At 44.9% G+C, this 19,972-nt stretch overlaps 1 protein-coding gene across 1 annotated transcript in view; it reads right to left on the minus strand.

The window, feature by feature from the left end:
* The window catches only part of LOC124623156 (myrosinase 1-like), a 61,806-nt gene that overhangs the window by 35,819 nt on the left and 6,015 nt on the right, over positions 1-19,972 (minus strand). Inside the window, exons 2-3 of the mRNA XM_047148947.1 lie at positions 14,622-14,755; positions 2,663-2,797 (exon numbers count right to left, since the gene is read on the minus strand). Coding sequence (XP_047004903.1) covers positions 2,663-2,797; positions 14,622-14,755 — 269 coding nt within the window. The remainder of the gene's footprint in view (positions 1-2,662; positions 2,798-14,621; positions 14,756-19,972) is intronic.

Genomic DNA, 19,972 nt, shown 5'->3' on the forward strand with positions numbered 1-19,972 from the left:
GCTTCCCCTCGCTACGTCCTACTTCAGTCAATGGGCTGACCAGTACTCTGTCATGTGAACAACTGCAAAACTTTATCTACACTCCTGGAAATGGAAAAAAGAACACATTGACACCGGTGTGTCAGACCCACCATACTTGCTCCGGACACTGCGAGAGGGCTGTACAAGCAATGATCACACGCACGGCACAGCGGACACACCAGGAACCGCGGTGTTGGCCGTCGAATGGCGCTAGCTGCGCAGCATTTGTGCACCGCCGCCGTCAGTGTCAGCCAGTCTGCCGTGGCATACGGAGCTCCATCGCAGTCTTTAACACTGGTAGCATGCCGCGACAGCGTGGACGTGAACCGTATGTGCAGTTGACGGACTTTGAGCGAGGGCGTATAGTGGGCATGCGGGAGGCCGGGTGGACGTACCGCCGAATTGCTCAACACGTGAGGCGTGAGGTCTCCACAGTACATCGATGTTGTCGCCAGTGGTCGGCGGAAGGTGCACGTGCCCGTCGACCTGGGACCGGACCGCAGCGACGCACGGATGCACACCAAGACCGTAGGATCCTACGCAGTGCCGTAGGGGACCGCACCGCCACTTCCCAGCAAATTAGGGACTCTGTTGCTCCTGGGGTACCGGCGAGGACCATTCGCAACCGTCTCCATGAAGCTGGGCTACGGTCCCGCACACCGTTAGGCCGTCTTCCGCTCACGCCCCAACATCGTGCAGCCCGCCTCCAGTGGTGTCGGGACAGGCGTGAATGGAGAGACGAATGGAGACGTGTCGTCTTCAGCGATGAGAGTCGCTTCTGTCTTGGTGCCAATGATAGTCGTATGCGTGTTTGGCGCCGTGCAGGTGAGCGCCACAATCAGGACTGCATACGACCGAGGCACACAGGGCCAACACCCGGCATCATGGTGTGGGGAGCGATCTCCTACACTGGCCGTACACCACTGGTGATCGTCGAGGGGACACTGAATAGTGCACGGTACATCCAAACCGTCATCGAACCCATCGTTCTACCATTCCTAGACTGGCAAGGGAACTTGCTGTTCCAACAGGACAATGCACGTCCGCATGTATCCCGTGGAACCCAACGTGCTCTAGAAGGTGTAAGTCAACTACCCTGGCCAGCAAGATCTCCGGATCTGTCCCCCATTGAGCATGTTTGGGACTGGATGAAGCGTCGTCTCACGCGGTCTGCACGTCCAGCACGAACGCTGGTCCAACTGAGGCGCCAGGTGGAAATGGCATGGCAAGCCGTTCCACAGGACTACATCCAGCATCTCTGCGATCGTCTCCATGGGAGAATAGCAGCCTGCATTGCTGCGAAAGGGGGATATACACTGTACTAGTGCCGACATTGTGCATGCTCTGTTGCCTGTGTCTATGTGCCTGTGGTTCTGTCAGTGTGATCATGTGATGTATCTGACCCCAGGAATGCGTCAATAAAGTTTCCCCTTCCTGGGACAATGAATTCACGGTGTTCTTATTTCAATTTCCAGGAGTGTATTAATGGATCTCCTGAAGAAATGCCCAGTTCTTCCGCAGCGGGATTCGTAAGCTGCTCGAAAGATGGTAGAAAGCTATGAATTGTTATTTCGTTTCGCTTTTTTACAATAAAGGCTCGAACTTTGAGAAAAAATGGCGGAAGCATAGTTATAGAACTAGTACCAGAAACGAAAAAGCTTTGTCCTACCATATCTATAACCTTCTGAGATCAAGATGCCCCAAGAGTAGTTAAGGTATTTTTCAACATTCTGCACGTTTCGCGACCGCAGCGTAATCGCTACCTGATGCACGGAAGCTGTTTCCAGACAATAGAAACGTGTCCGACGGCCTTAAAGGCACCATTAGCGACAAGATAAACGAATAAGAACTGGATCACCCTATTCTTCATCTTGTCTGAACAGTTATCGGTCCATATAGAAAGGTTATGTTTGTAAGTTTGGACTAGCTCCATATTGAGGAGTCCTTTAATCCGAGAAGCCATATGGTTCCCACTTCTTGCAGATTGTAACAATTTTTGTTTATCTGGTACACATCGTTAGTTGTATATTGTAAATATAAATAACAATTTTTTTATCTAGTACACAGCTCGCGAGGTGTAGTAGATAAACAAAATATACAAATGTTAAAAATAAACAAAATATCACCCTGACGAACTGCATTAGATAAACAAAACTGTTATCTAGCACAAGGCATCCGCATCACGCATACCCATACACAAGAAATTGCTGGTTGTTTTATTTCTTTAATATAATTAACAAATGCGGAGGTCTTCGACAACAACGTGCAGTTACGAATCTTTTCAATTTTTCTTTTTAGACTCGGTGACAGACGAAAGAATGTAGCAGTGATCTGACACCAAGCTCTTGAAACAGTGCGCTGTTGATATCTGGTGATTAGAGTTTGTCAGATGAGGAGGCGATAGATCGACGCAGACGTCATGTCATCACCATTTGAGTTTGAAAAACAGTGGTCGCCGGCGTGTAGTACTCCCCATGGACTTTTCTTTCGGGACTCACTGAATGAAAAAGGCAGGTTATGCCTCCTGATTACGTGCTGACAGATGAAGGGGTGAGAGTACGAGACATACTATAATTTACGTACGTTATCAAATGAGTTTACAAAGTGGTGTTCGCCGGTCTGTATCTGGTAGCGTACTCACCATAGGTTCGATCCCGTTGGCCAGCAGCTCGTTGATGAGGTTGTTGTAGTAGTCGATACCCGCCTGGTTGATGTTGTCCGTGTCTCCAGTGGGGAGGATGCGAGGCCAGCTCAGGGAGAAACGGTAGCAGTTTGCCTGCAGGTACAGAGAAATCACAGCTGCAATAGCAATGAGTTAAATGCAGGCGAGCTTAAGTGAAGCAAAAGAGACAAAGGTGTGAAGCAGGAAAAGATGAAAGTGCGCTTATATGGTGTTTTGCATAATTACACTATCACTTGATAGGATGGAAACGCGCCTTCCAAAATCTGGGGTGACTCGTTTCATTAGATGAAAGATTAGTCCTCCAGCTGTTTCTTGAAGTTTGTACCAATAGAAGAAATGATCGATATCTATAAGCAGATGGCTTGTTTATTCCGTCCGGTTATGCCCATAATAAGCAGCTGTTAATGGCCTTCAATTGCTGTCACTTTGCACTGGGCTTGAAACCGGAAAATCTTTGGTTCGGTGGGTAAGCATAGAGGTCGTAGTCCACAGAAGTCCGTGGAGGTATTCCCGTAATACGGAGACGTGGAGTTACGGACTTACTCTGTACGTTGCTTTGAAACCGATGTCGCCATATCAGTAGCCCTAAACATTAGAGACTACTGTTTACATTTGCTTATTATTCTCAATTTCTGTCGCGTTCACGTAACAGTTGTTTTAAATAGTAGATATTACATTGCCTTCGTGAATAATACAGAATAGGAGAGCATTTTCTGACATTTTTCTGGTCTTAAAGGCATATTAGATACTGTTATATGACGCATTTCTCCTCGTTAATATCAATTTCTTTTGTTGCATGTTTCAAATAAACAAGAAGCGAATTGTGTGAAATAGAAAGGCTGCTTTCACAATCCAACATTTGCTTTAATACGGAATCACTAAACTGACGTTCCGTTTACGTCCTCTTCTGAAAGTGCTAAGAATGTATTTCGCTATGTCTGGACGGTTTGCTGAATTTCCTTCTGACAGCGTTCACTAAGAGCGCTCTTTTAGTTGTACTGACGAAAAATCTAATTTCGAATTACAGAAATGAAACCACTACAGTAAAACAAAAAAGCGGGACCAAAATTCAAGTACATAAAATAAAATATCGCTTGAAAGACTCCACTTATGAATGAAATGTGATATCTATATACTTTATATTGTAAGCAGAACGACTAGTTTATCTGAAAACAATGCAAGCTGGTATTTTTCAACATAACACTTCCACTAGAAGCTGGGGCTACACCTTTATGGAGAAGTCTAACGTTTTGAGTTGAGTGGGTATAGAGGTAAAATAAGAGGAACTGTAATGACATCCCAAACTTGAAGCCGACGTCCTCTGTGTTAGCTGCTGCAAATATTAGTCTCTCGCAGAAGTGTTTTTATCATAAATTCCTCATTGCACCTTTTACAGGTGTACTTATCATTCTAATTATAGGCTAAATTACAACGGAATCACATTTCATTCGTATGTGGGCTCGTTCAAGAGATATTTTCCTTTAGATAAAAGAATTTTGGTTGTGCTCTTCTGGTTTATTGTAGTGGTTTTATTTCTGCCATTTGACCTTATATTTCCATCAGACCAACTCGAAAAGTTCTCTGGGCGACCGCTGTGAGAAGCAAAGATTGGAAACTGCCCAAACAAACCAAAACATGTTCTAAGAGTTCTCAGGAAGAGGACATAGACGGAGTACCAGTTTCGTCCGTGCATGTTAATAAAAAAGCAGGTTTACAAAAGCAGTCTTTTCACATCACATAATCCTCTTGTTGGTTATTCGACACGTATAACAAAAAGAAAGTACTTTAATGGCACGAAATACGTCGTATTACTGATTAAGTGTGCATTTGGGACCAGAATGTTATTCACGAAAGCACTGTAAAATTTGCTATTTAAAACAACTGTTGCGTGCACACGACAGAACTTAAAGAAGCAGTCGTAATCAGTGGTCTGGTAACGTTTTGTGGTACCAACATGGCGGTGCTGGCTTCAAAGCATGGATGCTGGGAATTCAGGGTGTGAAGATGTGAGGCTATACATGTGCTGCTAAGGATTTCCTAGTCTGCCTCCAGTGAAGTTTGTCCAAAGAGTCTTATTAAGTTATTTTTGTCACCTTTCGATTTGTAACTTGTTGAATGGTACAATGAGTGTTTTTGATTGCTACCACATGTGCTTAGCCGATGATTTTGTGATGTTTACTAATATCTGTCGCGCTCGTACATTTTTTCCTTTCCGCTTAGTCGTTTGAATAACGTTTATATATTCTTTTCGATAATTCACGATCTTGAGTTTCGCATTTTAACCAACTTTTCTTTCGCGATTGTTTCCTTTAAATCAGTAATCTCCAAAGTGGGAATCTTGAACTCCTAGTAGCTCACAGTACTTTTTCGATAGATCCCGATAACGTTCAGGTTGGCTAACCTGGATCGCTCCATTCAGATCAGACCGCGCTAACGGCAACAGCTGCATGTTTCTCAGGCACAGTTTCCATTGTCAGGAATACTGTATTATTGTCAGGAATACTATATTGTCAGCCTCACAGTTCAATGTACACGCTTGAGATTGCTTACATTGTATTTTCAAGTGAATATCAGATGTTTCTAACATGGATAGTTTCAATTACACATTGGTACTAAGCTAGGTACATTCTAACGGCAGCATGTTCACACAAGACGCAAAAAACTGCTCATTGGAATTCGAAATGGGAAATCTATTGCTTCTTTACCCAGGTAAAGAACAGACGTGTGTGTGTGTGTTTAATGTAGTATGCAACTGTAGCGGTTGCGATGAAAGAGAACGTCGAACGCACTTCAAATCAGTTGACTCAAGGATTTAAAAGGTTTTTTTGCTGGATTCTGCCCCAAGAAAGGAAGAGGTAAGGCAATCTTAATGCTCAACAGTCAAACTTTTCAAAACCATTGCACAAGAATAAAGCAGCAACTGAGACACTATTTTGAGTTTCAAAAATTATTGCCTAGAGTAAGAAACAATCCGAAGAAGGTGAATTAATCAATACTACAATCAACAGTCAAACTTTTCAAAACCATTGCACAAGAATAAAGCAGCAACTGAGGCACTATTTCAAGTTTCAAAAATTATTGCCTAGAGCAAGAAACAATGCTAAGATGGTGAATTAATCAATACTCCATTTTTAGGAGCTGCAGTTCATTATTTGAGAGTTTCAAAAATAAGATTTAATTGTAACTCATTTCATATTTTACCAGAAAATGTAACGTTGTACACAATAAAAAAAAGAATGATTTATTGAAAAAGTTCTTATTTCTGTCCTACATTGTTTTGGTATCTCACTGGTATGATAGCTCAGAAGCTTTACAAATTTAGTGACTACTGTTTTAAACCAACCACCGTGTTTCCTCTTTCATTTCAGTTATTTAATGAAGTTCTTTAACGCTTCCAATGAGTTACGTGCGTAGTTTTTTTTTTTGAGACTGCGAACACGTAACAACAGACAGCGACACGTGTTGAACACGGTGCCTAGTATGCGCTCCATAGTGTTCTCTGATTGATTAAGAGGGGGTGGGACGTCAGACGGGTCGACTTAGAGCAGGAGAGCCACCATAGGACATTTAAATTTCCACTGTCTGTACTTTTACAAATAAATTCATAAAACTTCATCAGCATGACCAGAAAGGATTCGGGATTCACACTCATAGCAGTGGAAATTCAAAAACATAACAAAATAATTGTTTTTACATGTGAAGTTTCATCATTTTTTTCACTTACTATTGGCTGCATCTGTTGCTATAGGTATATTTTTCTTCGTAAGTAAGAGAGATTCTTCGATGAATTTGGCACAGCTACAAACCATACTTAAGGTGTATGAAACTCAAGAATTTTCCAAATCTATTAAAAACTGTAATAAAAATTGAGATAATTAACTATAAAATTTGAGTTTTTTTCTAAACATGAAGTTTAAAATGTAACAGTTCATTCATATTTTCATACATTAAATAAATTCAAAAGTTACATACACCTGTAAGTATGCTTTGTATGTTGTGCAAAATTAATCGAAGACTCTCTCTTACTTATGAAGAGAAGTGTACCTATAACAACAAATGCAGCCAATAGTAAGTGAAAAAACGATTAAATTTCATAAGGAAAAAAAATTATTTTCTCATGTTTTTGAACTTCCACTGCTATGAGTGTGAATCTTGAATCCTTTTTGGTCGTGCTGACAAAGTTTTATGAATTTATTTATAAAAGTATAGATAGTGAAAATTAAAATGTCCTGTGCTGCCCATTTGACGTCCTACCCCCCCCCCCCCTCCCCTTAAAGAATCAAACCCACAATCTAAATTGCTCCCATTCTTGTTTACATCTAAATCTTTATCGACTTCAGAAAATTAGGCAACCGTGACTTTATTCTGATGAAGTACGAAATAGACTCATAATTGTTTGGAACGAACGTCAGTTAAAATGATGTCGATCTTAGTCCTTTACCATTGTCGCTTATTTTAATGGAGTCGGCATGTTAATTAACGGGTTTGGGATTGTAAATGTTTGGCCAGATTTCCTTCCTGTCACCACCCCTTTATCCCTCGCGACGGAATTTGTGTACCCCAACTGCCTTCGTCATCCATGTAAAAATCTGTGAACGTTTGCAAATGTTCGCAAATTTGCAAATAGTGTAACTGAAGGGGGAGATGGGCACCCGCCCTCTATTCACCTAGTTGGACATGGCAAACTAATCCTCAAACAATTAATGCATCCATTCTTGCACGAAATAAAAAATATAATACATTCCTACGTAAACACTCAGCATGTTATCATTTTTTCATCTTTTCTACAGATAAATATGTGTAAGCTGCACGTCATTTTATCTGCGTTTGTGACTTTGTCTCCTGACGTTGGCCTAAGAAGCTAACAATCGGAACGTGAGCAAATAAACATAAGTTTGCAGAAGCAACGTTAAGGAGTGTTTCCTAACTAATTTTCAGTTTTCTCATTGTTAACGAGAAACAAGGTACAAGGCGAAAGTAAGGTTTTTCCGGTGGTCAATCCCGTCCTTTCAAATATTTAACAGGGCGAAGGGTGAAGCGCATTATTTGCTTAGTAGGTGCTACTTAGTAAAAGCTTTGTTGTAACAATTGCAACTAAATATCGTCCGCCCCCAGTGTAAACAAACTTATAAGGCTCCTAATGTCTTATTATTTATAGTATACTAAGTTTTGCAGCTATCGGACCATCGGGTTCTAGTACCCGGGCTTTACATAGAGATCACGCTTTGTTGCGAAATAAACCTGACCATTTGCCTAATACGAGCACGTGTCTCTTATACTTTTAAAATATTAGAACTTTGCCCCTTACAAAGCCTAAACTCATCCAGTCTCGTGTTAACAGCTACGCTCGTTTCACATTCATTTTGAAGTAGCCATTGCTACATTTGCGTCTCCACGTTAATTAAATAAATAATCACTGATATTGGAAGACTTTTCATTTATGTATTAGTGTCAATATGCTCCTCTACGATAATTATTGATTCATAACACGACACTGTTTCGAACACAAAGCTCATTACTAATACCGCGCGCCTTTCCCCGAACTAACTGAATTATTCAAACACTTTTCTCCTATGGAGTGACGTAACACTTTCAACTCTTAACTGTACTTTCCATCAGTATTTTCACACTGTGTATTCGAAGTGCTAATGCGCTCGAGTGCTCCATACGGAAGCCCAACAACCACTTTCTTGCACACACAAAGATGGCGCGTGTCCAATAGCGTCGGCGCATTGTTTCCATAGAATAGCAAAACAATAGTATCTCCTCAGAGAAAAGGTAGGCTCATCTTTGAAAGTTCCAGAAGACAGCTATAAGTTAGGACTGCAATAAAGACGCATTAGAACATCAAAGATAGCAGTATTCTTTACAATTTGCTGCAGAAGGAATGGTCTACCAGTAGACGTTCGCCCCCGTAATTTGGACGCTGCGTGGGCTACAATCAGAAACTGTCCGTCAAGACGCGCTCTGCAAACCGTCCAAGTTTGTCTACATCGTTTTGTTACACTTTGTGTGACTGAACACGTGCAATAAACTAGTACTGAAAACAGTGTCGGTTAGACCGTCAGTGAGAGATCACTTCGATTTCCTGCTGCTAATAAGACGAGTACACCGTTCGCTTGTTACACATTTTTACGAGCTTCAAACAGGTACAACTTATTTTCAGTTATCTGGGTAGTTACTATTTTATTTTTGTAATTTCTTGCGTGTTTGAGTGCCTACTAGACACAACCTTTTATTTTAATAACAGTGTAGTGTACAGTATCGCCGTTGCTATCGACCCTCGTATCGTACAGGCTTTTGTTTGTTTGGTTAGAACAGCTCAGTGTCGGTTAGACCGTCAGTGAGAGAGCACTTCGATTTCCTGCTGCTAATAAGGCGAGTACACCGTTCGCTTGTAGGGTAAACATAGTCATGTGTAGGGACTGTGGTTGTTGTGAGCGGACGCAAGGAGAATTGGCCACTCTTCGGGGGCAGGTGGAGGCTTTGTCTGTTAGGCTCATCGAGCTCGAGGCGCAGGCGTCGGCTCGTAGTGGCGTTGGGGCAACTGTGGTGAGACCTATGCCTACTTCGGTGGCCTTGGAATCGCATGGAACCCCTGATGTCGCTGCGTCTTCCGGCGGTGAGCATCTTACCGGTCAGCCATCACTCCAGGGTGAATGGCGGACAGTGGTGGGCTCGCGCGTGCCTGGCCGAAAGGCGAAGGTGGGATCTGGCCGCGTGGCAGCTGCCTTACCCCTTTCCAACAGGTACGGGGTGCTTCCTAGTGGTGATGACATCGTTTCCGAGCCACCACACGATGCCTCGCCTGTTGGGCCAGTGGCCGATTCTCCGGCAAGGTCCCGACAGTCACAGAGGGCGGGCCTATTAGTTATAGGGAGCTCCAACGTTAGGCGGGTTATGGAGCCCCTCAGGAAAATAGCGGGTAGGTCGGGGAAGAATGCCAGTGTGCACTCGGTGTGCTGGCCGGGGGGTCTCGTCCGTAATGTGGAGGAGGCCCTTCCGGCAGCTATTGAACGCACTGGGTGTGACCGGCTGCAGATAGTAGCACATGTCGGAACGAATGACGCCTGCCGCTTGGGTTCTGAGGCCATCCTTGGTTCCTTCCGGCGGCTGGCTGGTTTGGTGAAGACAACCAGCATCGCACGCGGAGTGCAAGCTGAGCTTAATACACTCCTGGAAATTGAAATAAGAACACCGTTAATTCATTGTCCCAGGAAGGGGAAACTTTATTGACACATTCCTGGGGTCAGATACATCACATGATCACACTGACAGAACCACAGGCACATAGACACAGGCAACAGAGAATGCACAATGTCGGCACTAGTACAGTGTATATCCACCTTTCGCAGCAATGCAGGCTGCTATTCTCCCATGGAGACGATCGTAGAGATGCTGGATGTAGTCCTGTGGAACGGCTTGCCATGCCATTTCCACCTGGCGCCTCAGTTGGACCAGCGTTCGTGCTGGACGTGCAGACCGTGTGAGACGACGCTTCATCTAGTCCCAAACATGCTCAATGGGGGACAGATCCGGAGATCTTGCTGGCCAGGGTAGTTGACTTACACCTTCTAGAGCACGTTGGGTTCCACGGGATACATGCGGACGTGCATTGTCCTGTTGGAACAGCAAGTTCCCTTGCCGGTCTAGGAATGGTAGAACGATGGGTTCGATGACGGTTTGGATGTACCGTGCACTATTCAGTGTCCCCTCGACGATCACCAGTGGTGTACGGCCAGTGTAGGAGATCGCTCCCCACACCATGATGCCGGGTGTTGGCCCTGTGTGCCTCGGTCGTATGCAGTCCTGATTGTGGCGCTCACCTGCACGGCGCCAAACACGCATACGACCATCATTGGCACCAAGGCAGAAGCGACTCTCATCGCTGAAGACGACACGTCTCCATTCGTCCCTCCATTCACGCCTGTCGCGACACCACTGGAGGCGGTCTGCACGATGTTGGGGCGTGAGCGGAAGACGGCCTAACGGTGTGCGGGACCGTAGCCCAGCTTCATGGAGACGGTTGCGAATGGTCCTCGCCGATACCCCAGGAGCAACAGTGTCCCTAATTTGCTGGGAAGTGGCGGTGCGGTCCCCTACGGCACTGCGTAGGATCCTACGGTCTTGACGTGCATCCGTGCGTCGCTGCGGTCCGGTCCCAGGTCGACGGGCACGTGCACCTTCCGCCGACCACTGGCGACAACATCGATGTACTGTGGAGACCTCACGCCCCACGTGTTGAGCAATTCGGCGGTACGTCCACCCGGCCTCCCGCATGCCCACTATACGCCCTCGCTCAAAGTCCGTCAACTGCACATACGGTTCACGTCCACGCTGTCGCGGCATGCTACCAGTGTTAAAGACTGCGATGGAGCTCCGTATGCCACGGCAAACTGGCTGACACTGACGGCGGCGGTGCACAAATGCTGCGCAGCTAGCGCCATTCGACGGCCAACACCGCGGTTCCTGGTGTGTCCGCTGTGCCGTGCGTGTGATCATTGCTTGTACAGCCCTCTCGCAGTGTCCGGAGCAAGTATGGTGGGTCTGACACACCGGTGTCAATGTGTTCTTTTTTCCATTTCCAGGAGTGTATCTGCAGCATAGTGCCCAGAGTCGATCGCGGTCCTCTGGTTTGGAGCCGTGTGGAGGGTCTAAACCAGAGGCTCAGACGACTCTGCGACTATAATGGTTGCAAATTCATCGACCTCCGTTATTGGGTGGAGAACTGTAGGGCCCCCCTAGACAGGTCAGGCGTGCACTACACACCGGAAGCAGCTACTAGGGTAGCAGAGTACGTGTGGCGTGCACACGGGGGTTTTTTAGGTTAGAGGGACCCCCCCTTGGGCGAAACGATAAAATACCTGACGGCTTACCAGAGAGGACATTATCATCGTTGATAAAGAACGTCCGTCCTCAGAGACCAAAAACAGGAAAAGTCAACGTAATATTGGTAAACTGCAGGAGTATCCAGGGCAAGGTTCCTGAATTAGTATCTCTTATTGAAGGAAATAGTGCGCATATAGTATTAGGAACGGAAAGTTGGTTAAAACCGGAAGTGAACAGTAACGAAATCCTAGACACAGAATGGAATATATACCGCAAGGATAGGATAAACGCCAATGGTGGAGGAGTATTTATAGCAGTAAAGAATTCAATAATATCCAGTGAAGTTATTAGCGAATGCGAATGTGAAATAATCTGGGTTAAGTTAAGTATCAAAGGTGGGTCAGATATGATAGTCGGATGCTTCTATAGACCACCTGCATCAGCAACCGTAGTAGTTGAGCGCCTCAGAGAGAACCTGCAGAACGTCGTGAAGAAGTTTCGTGATCATACTATTGTAATAGGGGGAGACTTCAATCTACCAGGTATAGAATGGGATAGTCACACAATCAGAACTGGAGCCAGGGACAGAGACTCTTGTGACATTATCCTGACTGCCTTGTCCGAGAATTACTTCGAGCAGATAGTTAGAGAACCAACTCGTGAAGCTAACGTTTTAGACCTCATAGCAACAAATAGACCGGAACTTTTCGACTCCGTGAATGTAGAAGAGGGTATCAGTGATCATAAGTCAGTGGTTGCATCAATGACTACAAGTGTAATAAGAAATGCCAAGAAAGGAAGGAAAATATATTTGCTTAACAAGAGTGATAGGGCACAAATCGCAGAATATCTGAGTGACCACCATCAAATGTTCATTTCTGAGGAAGAGGATGTGGAACAAAAATGGAAAAAATTCAGAAACATCGTCCAGTACGCCTTAGATAAGTTCGTACCGACTAAGGTCCAAAGCGAGGGGAAAGATCCACCGTGGTATAACAATCATGTACGAAAGGTACTACGGAAACAAAGAAAGCTTCATCATAGGTTTAAGAGTAGTCGAATCATAGCTGATAAGGACAAGCTGAACGAAGCGAAAAAGAGCGTAAAGAGAGCAATGAGAGAAGCATTCAACGAATTCGAACATAAAACATTGGCAAACAATCTAAACAAGAACCCTAAAAAGTTTTGGTCATATGTAAAATCGGTAAGCGGATCTAAATCCCCTATTCAGTCACTCGTTGACCACGATGGCACCGAAACAGAGGACGACCGAAGAAAGGCAGAAATACTGAATTCAGTGTTCCGAAACTGTTTCACTGCGGAAAATCGTAACACGGTCCCTGACTTCAGCCGTCGCACGGACGCCAAAATGGAAAATATTGAAATAAACGATATCGGAATTGAAAAACAACTGCTATCACTTAGTAGCGGAAAAGCATCCGGACCAGACGAGATACCCTCAAGATTCTACAGTGATTATGCTAAAGAACTTGCCCCCTTTCTATCAGCAATTTATCGTAGATCGCTGGAAGAACGTAAAGTACCTAGCGACTGGAAGAAAGCGCAGGTCGTTCCCATTTTCAAGAAGGTTCATAAATCAGATGCGAATAATTATAGGCCTATTTCGCTTACGTCAATCTGTTGTAGAATAATGGAACATGTTTTGTGTTCTCGTATTATGACGTTCTTAGATAATACAAATCTCCTTCATCATAACCAACATGGATTCCGCAAACAGAGATCATGTGAAACTCAGCTCGCCCTATTTGCCCAAGAAATTCACAGTGCCGTAGACACTGGCGAGCAGATTGATGCCGTATTCCTGGACTTCAGGAAGGCGTTTGATACGGTTCCGCACTTACGTTTAGTGAAAAAAATACGAGCTTACGGAATATCGGACCAGGTTTGTGATTGCATTCAGGATTTCCTAGAAGAAAGAACACAACATGTCATTCTTAACGGTTCAAAATCTGCAGATGTAGAGGTAATTTCGGGAGTACCGCAGGGAAGCGTGATAGGACCTTTATTGTTTACAATATACATAAATGACTTAGTTGACAACATCGGTAGCTCCGTGAGGCTATTTGCAGATGACACGGTTGTCTACAAGAAAGTAGCAACATCAGAAGACTCGTACGTACTCCAGGAGGACCTGCAGAGGATTAATGCATGGTGCGACAGCTGGCAGCTTTCCCTAAACGTAGATAAATGTAATATAATGCGCATACATAGGGGCAGAAATCCATTCCAGTACGATTATGCCATAGGTGGTAAATCATTGGAAGCGGTAACGACCGTAAAATACTTAGGAGTTACTATCCGAAGCGATCTGAAGTGGAATGATCACATAAAACAAATAGTGGGAAAAGCAGGCGCCAGGTTGAGATTCATAGGAAGAATTCTAAGAAAATGTGACTCATCGACGAAAGAAGTAGCTTACAAAACGCTTGTTCGTCCGATTCTTGAGTATTGCTCATCAGTATGGGACCCTTACCAGGTTGGATTAATAGAAGAGATAGACATGATCCAGCGAAAAGCAGCGCGATTCGTCATGGGGACATTTAGTCAGCGCGAGAGCGTTACGGAGATGCTGAACAAGCTCCAGTGGCGGACACTTCAAGAAAGGCGTTACGCAATACGGAGAGGTTTATTATCGAAATTACGAGAGAGCATATTCCGGGAAGAGATGGGCAACATATTACTACCGCCCACATATATCTCGCGTAATGATCACAACGAAAAGATCCGAGAAATTAGAGCAAATACGGAGACTTACAAGCAGTCGTTCTTCCCACGCACAATTCGTGAATGGAACAGGGAAGGGGGGATCAGATAGTGGTACAATAAGTACCCTCCGCCACACACCGTAAGGTGGCTCGCGGAGTATAGATGTAGATGTAGATGTAGATTTCGTTAACAGCAACGTGACGATATCAGCTAACAGACCAATGTGTTATATTTCGAAGTTCTGAGAAATGTTTGGTTATGCAACGTCCCATCAAAGGCCCATCACAAATCACTTGTCATCGAACATGAGTTAGGTGCCACATGTTGACCAGTCAGAGGTGTTGACAGCCTCGATACGCACGTTGATGCCGACGAGCAGCTGCACGTCCTCCTTGTACTTGTGGTACGAGTCGGCCGCCACGTCACCGTTCTGGCCGTCTGCAGTCAGGTTGGGCTGTGCGTGCAGCATGTGGTCCCAGATGCTCTCTCCCTTGCCTGAAACACAACATGTCTACCGTCATCCAACCAGCATTCTAGTGTCCTCCATAAATTAGTCCATAAATTTACTACATTCTTCACAGACGTCCACCATCTCCCTCGGACTTTACTTTATCCACACACCCAAACCCCTAATTACCATTTCTCTACTCGTACATCTAAGCATGATTTAGGACACAATGGAGAAGACGCCATAGCCCAAGGATACATCACCGTCATTACGACAGTACCATCATCACAGGATACTAGCTTTAGATGCGACATTGTCTTTTCAGCATCTCCCCAAAAAGTCACACTACTGGCCATTAAAATTACTACACCACGAAGATGACGCGAAATTTAACCGACAGGAAGACGATGGTGTGATATGCAATTGATTAGCTTTTCAGAGCATTCACACAAGGTTGGCGCCGGTGGTGACACCTACAACGTGCTGACATGAGGAACGTTTCCAACCGATTTCTCATACACAAACAGCAGTTGACCGGCGTTGCCTTGTAAAACGGTGTTGTGATGCCTCATGTAAGGAAGAGAAATGCGTACCATCACGTTTCCGACATTGATAAAGGTCGGATTGTAGCCTTTGGCGATTGCGGTTTATCGTAACACGACATTGCTGCTCCCGTTGGTAGAGGTCAAATGACTGTTAGCAGAATATGGAATCTGTGGGTTCAGGAGGCTAATACGGGTCGCCGTGCTGGATTTCAACGTCCTCGTATCACTAGCAGTCGAGATGACAGGCATCTTATCCGCATGACTATAATGGATCGTGCAGCCACGTTTCGAGCCCTGAGCCAACAGATGGGGACGTTTGCAAGACAACAACCATCTGCACGAACAGTTCGACGATATTTACAGCAGCATGGACTATCAGCTCGGAGACCATGGCTGCGGTTACCCTTGACGGTGCCTCACAGACACGAGCGCCTTCGATGGTGAACTCAACGACGAACCTGGGTGCACGAATGGCTAAACGTCATTTTTTCGGGTAGGTTCTGTTTACAGCATCATGATGGTCGCATCCGTGTTTGGCGACATCGCGGTGAACGCAAACTGGAAGCGTGTGTTCGTCATCGCCATACTGGCGTATGACCCGGCGTGACGGTATGGGGTGCCATTGGTTACACGTCTCGGTCACCTCTTGTTCGCATTGACGCCACTTTGAGCAGTGGACGTTACATTTCAGATGTGTTACGACCCGAGGCCCTTTCCTTAATTCGATCCCTGCGAAACCCTACATTTCAGCAGGATAATGCAATGATCGCATGTTGCAGGTCCTGTACAAACCTTTCTGGATACAGAAAATGTTCGACTGCTGCCCTGGTCAGCACATTCACCTGATCTGTCACCAATTGAAACGTCTGGTCAATGGCGGCTGAGCAACTGGTTCGTCACAATACGTCAGTCACTATTCTTGTTGAACTGTGGTGTCGTGTTGAAGCTGCATGTGCAGCTGTACCTGTACACGCCATCCAAGCTCTGTTTGACTTAATGTCCATGCGTATCAAGGCCGTTATTATGGCCAGAGGTGGTTGTTCTGGGTACTGATTTCTCAAGATCTATGCACCCAAATTGCGTGCAAATGTATTCACATGTCAGTTCTAGTATAATATATCTGTCCAATGAATACCCGTTTATGATCTGCATTTCTTCTTGGTGTAGCAATTTTAATGGCCATTAGTGTACATGTACAAGGTGAGGCATAATATCGAGCGTTTTAAAAAGCGCCCGAATCAAGTTGCTTCGGAGAGAGGTCGAGGGAATAGCGTCAGTTACGTTTGGCGCGAAATAGCATTTAGTTATAACGAAGCGCTGGACCCCACAGCATCGTGCGTACGCTGTCAAAGCATTTTATCAAAACGGTAGTTCGTAGCTAGCACGTCGTGCGTGCCGCGACCACTTCAACGTTAATCGGAATAGGCCGCTACCATCTGCCCGTGCTATTTAAAAAGTGGGTTGAGAACTTTGAGGAGACAGCATCAACGACAAAGAAGAAAACTGGGAGACCAAAGACTGTGCGAACACCTGAAGCCATCGAACGTGTGAGAGTTGCCATTGAGAGAAGCCCTCGTCGCTCAGCTCACCGGCCCAGCGCTACACTTGGGATTTCGAACAGGACGGTAAGAAGAATTTCAAACCAAGATTTTTCCCTTTCACCCTTAGAAAATCCAAATGGTTGAGGCCCTTAAGCAAACAGATTATGTGAGCAGAAGTCGGTTCTGCTTAGAATTTTTGGACATGATTAATCAAGACGACGACACCATTTGTGGATGAGTCACGAAGCTCACGTCCATCTCTCCGATTATGTGAGGAGGCAGAACTTTCGATTTTGGAGTCACCGTAATTCTACAGAACTGCATCAGCAGCCATTGCACTCCGCAAAAGTTACTGTGTGGTGCGGCATGTCTTCATTGGGGATCACAGGGCCATACTTTTTTGAACATGACCTTGGTAATGCTGTAACCGTGACTTCGCAGAGATAAGCAGAGATTTTGTAAAACTTTGTCACTCCATAACTTGCAAACTACGAAGTGAACGATGAGACGTTTTTCCAGCAGCATGGAGCAACCTCCCACATTTCTCGAGTAAGCATGAACACTGTCAAGCGTTTGTTTCAAAATCATGTGATTACCATAAATGGGGATATTGCAAGGCCCTCTTCCGGCCGGGGTGGCCGAGCGGTTGTAGACGCTACAGTCTGGAACAGCGCAACCGCTACTGTCGCAGGTTCGAATCCTGGCTCGGGCATGGATGTGTGTGATGTCCTTAGGTTAGTTAGGTTTAAGTAGTTCTAAGTTCTCTGGGAATGATGACCTCAGAAGTTAAGTCCCATAGTGCTCAGAGCCATTTGAACCATTTTTTTGCATGGCCCTCCCGTTCACCGGATCTCACACTGTGACTTTTTCTTGTGCGGTTATCAGAGAAGCAAAGTTTACCAAAATAACTCTCCTAGAACGATTGAAACCCTGAAAGAGCGGGTCCGACAGGAGGTTGTTCAAATCTGACTGTCAACGCTGCCCAATGTGGTGAGTCACTTCAACGTCCAGCTGGATGAATGTGTGCGTCTAAACGGACGCTATCTCACCGGAGTTGGCTTCAAAAAATAACCGATGTTTTACTGCTGCAGAAAGTGCTTTTCCATATATTTTAAGATTATGAAATAAAAATTTTTAAGGAAATGTTTTTACTTAACCGCCTTTTAAAAATTGCTCTTCATTATTCCTCACCCTGTAAAAGTGTCTATATCTAGCTCTGCAGCGCTGAAAGTACTGATGGGAAATTTTCTCGACAGATCATGACTACACTATGTGATCTTAAGTAGCTGGACACCTATTAGCGTATATTAATATGAATCCTGTGCACCCATCATCTTTAATAAAGCTCCAACTTGTGGCTTTACCGGATCTGTGAGCCATGGCTTTTAGTCTCACACCTCACCTGATAAGTAAGTGGTGATGAGGTATAGACGACTTTCAGTTATTAACATTCTTTTCTATCCAAACTAGCTGACAAATCCAACGTTGTCTGGGTATTCCTATTACCAATATCTATTAGAAACAAAAACAAAAAGTGAATTGCGCTTATAGCGAAATACTGAAAAGTTTTTATTTGCATGTATTCGTTAAGACATATCTGAAAATATGAAACAGTCGTACAAAGATAGATACATAATGTACAAATGAGTAAGTAAAGTGTCAAAATTAAGAAACGTCATCCAAGACGGTTCATGTGAGCTGGTCGCAACTGCTTCGCGTCTCCACAACGTCATTTTGTGAAAGTCTCTACGAGAACACCTCTTGGTAGCTCTATAGACGGCTATCATTTTCGCCTACAGCTATTTGCGGTTGAAAGGGCAAAGCTGTCAAAAGCTGTGTGAGGTGTCAGGGATTTCCTTAAGTTGAGTCGACTGTAAGGTTGTCTCAGTAGAAAAGAATAAACATGACCCGGAGTTTTTCTCACATCCCAGTGCTTCTGACACATCATAACTCTTGAACTGTGTCTCTCACAAAGGATATATTCATGTAGGTACGTTCAGCGCCACTTGTGGATACTGGCATCTAAATATGTTGCCAATAGAGTTGGTAGTAAAGAAGTAATAAATCTGAACGTCAAGCATGATGCGGCAGTTTTTCACACATCTCAGTCTTTATGATGTCATATATCCTTGAATATGTGTCATACAGTGATACACTACTGGCCAATAAAATTGCTACACAACGAAGGTGACGTGCTACAGACGCGAAATTTAACCGACAGGAAGAAGATGCTGTGATAAGCAAATGATTAGCTTTCTAGAGCATTGACACAAGGCTGGCGCCGGTGCGACACCTACAACGTGCTGACATGAGGAAAGTTTCCAACCGATTTCTCATACACAAACAGCAGTTGACCGTCGTTGCCTGGTGAAACGCTGTTGTGATGCCTCGTATAAGGAAGAGAAATGCGTACCATCACCTTTCTGACTTTGATAAACGTCGGATTGTAGCCTATCGCGATTGCGGTTTATCAAAAAAATGGTTCAAATGGCTCTGAGCGCCATGGGACTTAACAGCTGTGGTCATCAGTCCCCTAGAACTTAGAACTACTTAAACGTAACTAACCTAAGGACATCACACACATCCATGCCCGAGGCAGGATTCGAACCTGCGACTGTAGCAGTCGCACGGTTCCGAACTGCGCGCCTAGAACCGCGAGAGCACCGCGGCCGGCTGCGGTTTATCGTATCGCGACATTGCTGCTCGCGTTGGATGAGATCCAATGACTGTTAGCAGAATATGGAATCAGTGGGTTCAGGACGGTAATACGGGTCGCCGTGCTGGATTTCAACGGCCTCGTATTACTAGCAGTCGAGATGATAGGCATCTTATACCCATGGCTGTAAGCGATCGTGCAGGGACATCTCGATCCCTGAGTCAACAGATGGGGACGTTTGCAAAACAACAAACATCTGCACGAACAGTTCGACGATGGTTACAGCAGCATGGACTATCAGCTCGGCGACCATGGCTGCGGTTACTCTTGACGGTGCCTCAAAGACAAGAGCGCCTGCGGTGGTGAACTCAACGACGAACCTGTGTGCACGAATGGCATAACGCCATTTTTTCGGGTAGGTTCTGTTTACAGCATCATGATTGTCGCATCCGTGTTTGGCGACATCGCGGTGAACGCAAACTGGAAGCGTGTATTCGTCATCGCCATACTGGCGTATGACCC

This window comes from Schistocerca americana, chromosome 7, assembly GCF_021461395.2.
Source record: "Schistocerca americana isolate TAMUIC-IGC-003095 chromosome 7, iqSchAmer2.1, whole genome shotgun sequence".
Classification (NCBI taxonomy): Eukaryota; Metazoa; Arthropoda; class Insecta; order Orthoptera; family Acrididae; genus Schistocerca; species Schistocerca americana.